At 51.6% G+C, this 5,604-nt stretch overlaps 1 protein-coding gene across 1 annotated transcript; it reads left to right on the forward strand.

The window, feature by feature from the left end:
- Nucleotides 1–2,352: 2,352 nt before the first annotated feature.
- CCL19 (C-C motif chemokine ligand 19) lies at nucleotides 2,353–4,513 on the forward strand. Its single transcript, NM_001170516.1, has 4 exons — nucleotides 2,353–2,413; nucleotides 3,449–3,575; nucleotides 4,318–4,411; nucleotides 4,493–4,513. The coding sequence occupies exons 1-4, from the start codon at nucleotides 2,353–2,355 to the stop codon at nucleotides 4,511–4,513; spliced, it is 303 nt and encodes a 100-aa protein (NP_001163987.1).
- Nucleotides 4,514–5,604: the final 1,091 nt, after the last annotated feature.

Genomic DNA, 5,604 nt, shown 5'->3' on the forward strand with positions numbered 1-5,604 from the left:
GCTGCCTCTCACGGGCCAAACTCAAACTGAAGCTAAAGGATAAGGGATCCTGAGTGATATTGTCTATAGACCTTTACAGATCAGGATCAAAAAGAGTGGAGAAATGGGGTGGGGTAGGGAGACACAGAGAATAATCAGAACCACCAGAAGCAGAAGGATCAAGGGAAAGATACATAGATGAATTGACAGGTATCTAAGTAAAAGGCTAGAATAATAATGGTTAATATTGAGTGTTTATTATGTGCCAGCCTCTGAACTAAGGGCTTTGCTTAGATTACCTCATTTAATCCTAAGAAGCAGACCTATTACCATACCTGTTTTATAGCTAAGGACACGAAGACACAGAACCTGGATCATTTGCACATGGTCACACAGCTAAGCAAGTAAAACAATCTGAACCCCAACCTAGCCACGCTTCTTGTAGAGTCTCCCTCCCCTGTGCTCTTTTTTTGTTTGTTTTGTTTTGTTTTTTTTAAAGGCCACACCTGCAGCCTATGGAAGTTGCCAGGCTAGGTGTCAAATCAGAGCCGTAGCTCCCGACCTATGCCACAGCCACAGAGACATCAGATCTGAGCCACATCTGTGACCTACCCCACAGCTCACAGTAACGCCAGATCCTTAACACACTGAGCGAGGCCAGGGATCAAACCTGCATCCTCATGGATCCTAGTCAGGTTCATTACCTCTGAGCCACACCAGGAACTCCCTTCCCTGTGCTCTTCTACAGTCAAGGGCAGACAGGCAGTGTGGGATGGCAGTAGAGTGTAAACCTTAAAGACACCTGCATTCAAGACATTGACTCGAGGAGGTCCCTTCCTGGTGCAGCAGAAATGAATCTGACTAGGATCCATGAGGATGCAGGTTTGATCCCTGGCCTCACTCAGTGGGTTAAGGATCCAGCATTGCCATTAGCTGTGGTATAGGTCACAGTCGCAGCTCGGATCCCGAGTTGCTGTGGCTGTGGTGTAGGCTGGCAGCTGCAGCTCCAATTAGACCCCTAGCCTGAGAATCTCCATATGCTGCAGGTGAGTCTCTAAAAAGAAAAAAAGAAAAATTTACTCGCTTTAGGACCTTGTGCTCTGAGCCTCTTTCCTTACCGGTCAACAGAGATACTAACGGGATGATAATCATAACAATGACTTTCTCGTCTTGTTGGGAAAGTGAAGCAAAGTAAGAGTGGTAAAGTCCTAGGTACAGAGTTTAGCACATAGTTAACAATCAGAAATACTATTACTGCTCCTATTGTTAATGGATAGAAAGAAAAATAAGTCAGAAACTTATGAGGGAAACACTCTCCACTCTAAAGAGGGTCCTGAGCTTGAGCGGGGATGGGTGACCAGGCATCCCACATATCAATTTCTCTTCTGAAATTAAAGACCAGTCTATCTCTGGTCTTTCTCGTAAGGAAGGGAAATCACTTGCCCCCTCCCTCATCTGTTGATTCCTTGAAATTAAGGGATTTGGGTGAATATGAGCTGGCCAGCCCCTCTCCTTAGAAATCCCCTCTTGGTTCCCAGGATGGAGAGGAAGGGAAAGATGAGGGGGGCTATGCCAGACCAGGCTCCCTCCAGCTGTTCTGTTGACCTAGGTGTTGGGCATGTGAAATTGGTAACTGGAGAAAGGAGCTGAGTCAGGAGGTTGAATTCCTGAGGCCTGAGATGTGGGATGGGGGGGTCGGGCCTCCTTCCAAGGAACATTCCCTTTCAACTCTGCCTGTCCCAAGGGAGGGGAGGGACTAGTTACCCAGTGATGGATGGCAGCCACTGTGATGACCTGGGGGGCGCTCACCCCTGACTCTGTGGTGGCCCTGAGGGGCCAGGGAGCCTTCACCATCACCAGCAGTGGAAGGAAGCATGGAGAAGAGAATGAGGATGAGGGATAAACCTAGGGAAGAGCGAGTACCTCCCCACTCTGGTCCCTCCATCCTAGGCATCACCTCTGGAGGCCAGCCCTATGGCTGATGACGCAAATGCCACCAGCGAGGTGCTAGCACAGATTCTCTCTCTCTGGAGCTGACAGCACAAGGTTCCCTTCTCTTGGCCAGATTCTTAGAGCTGAAGCCAAGGAAAGCAGAAGAGAGGGATGGGGGGTGGGGGCAGGGTCAGGCTCCAGCAGAAAGAGGGGGGCAGCGGGGAATCCACAGAATGGACTTGGAGGGGAATTTCAGAGCAGAGAAAGTGAAAGTTCCGGACCATAAATAGGAGGCACTGCCGGCTCCATCCAGCTTCCACACTCGCATTCCCAGGCTCCCTCGCACCCCAGGCTTCCCAGCCAAGTCTCAGCTTCACACGGACTCCTGCCTGCCCTGGATCCACTCGTGTCCACACGCTTGCTGAGAGTCTGCTCACCCTGATGGCATCCTATGCAGTCACACTACTGGCCCTCAGCCTGCTAAGCCTCTGGACTTCTCCTGGTAAGGCTAAGGGGAGGCTGAGGGTGGAGGGGAAGTAGCGGGATGTTAGGGTCTCAGACTGCTTGGCACTGGACGTGAGGGACACTGAGTTAGGGCTGCATGTTGCCATGAACCTGGGGGTTCCCCATGCCCTGTATGTGCCAGGGGGTGTGGGTGTCCCTGGGCCTCCCTGGTGGATCCAGGGTCTACCACCACCCCTCTCTCTGCAGGCTCTATCTCCTGCTGCCTCGGTTCTCCAGGCAGAAAGAGAGAACAGTATTTATTTGCTTAAGGTGGGGAGAATAGGAGCTGCTACGGCATGGCTAATAGTCAAAATATTTCAGAGTTCCCATGTGGCCCAGTAGATTAAGGATCTGGCATTGTCACTGCAGTGGCTTGGGTCACTGCTGTGGCATGAGTTCAATCCCTGGCCCGGGAACTTGCACATGCCATGGGCATAGCCAAAAACAAAAGAAAACAAAACCCCCCAAATATTTAACCATTTCTAAGTTCTACTAATACCAGCCTCCTGCCACCCCACCCCACATCCATCCCCCTACCAAAGTCACAGCATGAACTCTCCATTTACGGGGAAGTTGGAAGGACTTGGAATAGAGGTTGGGACGATCAGGGCAGAAGGAAGGCAGTTTATGGGGCTCGTGGCAGTGGTTGTTTGCCAAATAGCTTAGAAGTACTGCCATTTATTTAGGAGCCAGGAGGGGCCATACTGGTACATACTGGTTGAAAATCATTCAGGTATATCTGCCTCCATACACACACAGGTGTCCTTAAGCCCTGCGAGGGTTGTGGCCTCCCCTTCTCAAAGTCTTTGTGTCCTGACACCACTTCTTTTCTTTTTCTTTTTCCTTTTTTCCCTTTTTTTTTTTTTTTTTTTTTTTTGGCCTCACCTGCAGCATGTGAAAGTTCCCAGGCCAAGAACTGAACTGGCACCACAGCTATAACCAGAGCCATAGCAGTGACGACACCAGGTCCCTAACCCACTGAGCCACCAGGGAACACCCTGACACTATCTTCTTTCCCCTAACCCCACCCTAGCTCTGGGAGATGCCAACGATGCTGAAGACTGCTGCCTGTCTGTGACTCAGCACCCCATCCCTGGGAATCTGGTTCGAGCCTTTCGCTACCTGCTCATTCGAGATGGCTGCAGGCTGCCTGCCGTGGTGTGAGTTGTGGGAAAAGCCTGTCTTCTCTCATCTGCCCATCAGCCGCTGATGCCACCCACGCCCCACCTTCTTATCTCTCTTTTCCTAGTCAAGCCCAAACCCTGCAAGGAAACCCCTGACACAGGTTCCCAGGTGTGGTCCCCCACCTCTGTCCCTTACATCAGGACCTGCCAGGAAGTTGAGTGTCAGGGCTCTATTTTCTCTGACCTCTGACTTCTATTATACAGAGTTGTTTTCTTTCTTTTTTTTTTTTTTTTTTTTTTTTTTGGTGGGGGGCACCCTGCATATGGAGTTCTCAGGCCAGGGATTAGATCTGAGCTGCAGCTGAGGCAATGCTGGATCCCTAACCCACTGTGCCAAGCCAGGGATTGAACCCATGTCCCAGTGTTCCCGAGATGCTGCTACCCTATTGCGCCACAGCAGGAACTCTGCTGACCTCAGACTTTTTTTTTTTTTCTTTTTTTTTTTTTTTTGCTTATTAGGGCCGCACCCATGGCATATGGAAGTTCCCAGGCTAGGGGTGGAATGGGAGCTGTTGGCCTACACCACAGCCACAGAAACAGCAAGGCAGGATCCAAGCCATGTCTGTGACCTACACCACAGCACATGGCACCGCTGGATCCTTAACCCACTGAGCAAGGCCAGGGGTTGAACCAGGGGTTGCGACTCCATGGTTCCTAGTTGGATTCATTTCCACGGCACCACGATGAGAACTCCCTGACCTCTGGCTTCTGACTCCAGGTTCACCACGCTGAAAGGTCGCGAGCTCTGTGCACCCCCTGGCCAGCCCTGGGTGGAGCGCATCATCAAGAGACTGAAGAGGAAATCTGCTAAGGCAAGCCCGGCCCTCCTCACCCCCAGCTCCTCCCTCTGAGCCCCTGTGCTTGTATGACCTTGATCTCCCTTCCTCCCCCAGAGCAAGCACCACCGCAACTAGCCCCTGACAGTCCCGCAGGGAGCCCTGTGTCCTGTGTTCTGAGTGAAAGAATGTGAATCACTGAAGCCCTGGGGAGACAAGCACCGGCAGAGAGGACCAGGCCTCCAGGAGCGTCACTGGGAGTGGGAGTGAGACTGAGTGTGGCAGAAGCACAGTGCTTCCACGCCCAGACTGCAATGCTTTCAATAAAGCCCAGCTGGTACCCACGAATCTGTCTGCTGTCTGTTTGCTGTTTGTCCAGAGGAACAGTGACAGGAAGGGGGGAGATGGATGGCAGGATTCATTTCCACCCTGCATCCCGAGCAACCTCCTCCCCGACCTCCACGCAACACCCTGTGTCCTCAAGATCAGCTCCCCCGGTCCACCCCTACCCCCATCTCCTCACAGCCCTACCTCACCCCACAGCTCAGCAACACAATACTAATCTTGAGTTGGTTCCCTGTACAAGCTAAACTCTCTCAAGCCTCCAAGTCTTTGCTCCCTGGGACAGGTGCTCAAGCATCAAGGCATCTCAGGGACCCAGTGCCAGTAAGGGGAAAGGGATTATTGGGAACTGGCTGGGGAAGAGCCAGGGAGCCCAACTCTATTGCCTGGGGTGGAGGAGCAGGTCCATCCACCCATACCACTCCCTCTGTCTGCAACATTCTTCTCTCTCTTCTGCCTGCCTGGCTTCCCATCTGGGTTTGGATGACTCTCCAGGAAGCCTTCCCTGACTCCAGGCTAAGTTAAGGCGTCTCCCTCCCTCCAAAGCTCCCCAGGGCCCTCTGCTCCTCTCCTCTAGCAGAACTCAACATGCTGAGTTATAATTGCTAGTTTGCTCACCTTCGTGGACAGGGACCACATCTATTTTGGTTTCCATTGTCTCCCTGGTGTCCAGCACATGGCCTGGCACAAGGCAGTCACTCAAGACACACTTGTCCTGAGAATAGATAAATGTGTGAGAAAAGACTGAGCAGCCAGGGTTGAAGGCCCATCTGTCCATACAGAATCTGACCTCACATAACTCTCCCAGACTTCAGACAATATTACAAAGCTACAGTAATCCAGACAGTGTGGTAATGGTACAAAAACAGACTTATGGATCAATGGAA

Source organism: Sus scrofa, chromosome 10 (assembly GCF_054392235.1).
Source record: "Sus scrofa isolate SSC_HxYL_T2T_F1_AM1 chromosome 10, Sscrofa_HxYL_maternal_Yorkshire_Landrace_v2.0, whole genome shotgun sequence".
NCBI classification, from domain to species: domain Eukaryota; kingdom Metazoa; phylum Chordata; class Mammalia; order Artiodactyla; family Suidae; genus Sus; species Sus scrofa.

Excerpts from the sequence above, each read along its gene's own strand:
- CCL19 (NM_001170516.1), top strand. The coding sequence starts at position 2,353 with ATGGCATCCTATGCAGTCACACTACTGGCCCTCAGCCTGCTAAGCCTC. Across the intron at positions 2,414-3,448 it reads AAGCCTCTGGACTTCTCCTG|CTCTGGGAGATGCCAACGAT; the intron begins GTAAGGCTAAGG and ends ACCCCACCCTAG. Across the intron at positions 4,412-4,492 it reads TGAAGAGGAAATCTGCTAAG|AGCAAGCACCACCGCAACTA; the intron begins GCAAGCCCGGCC and ends TTCCTCCCCCAG.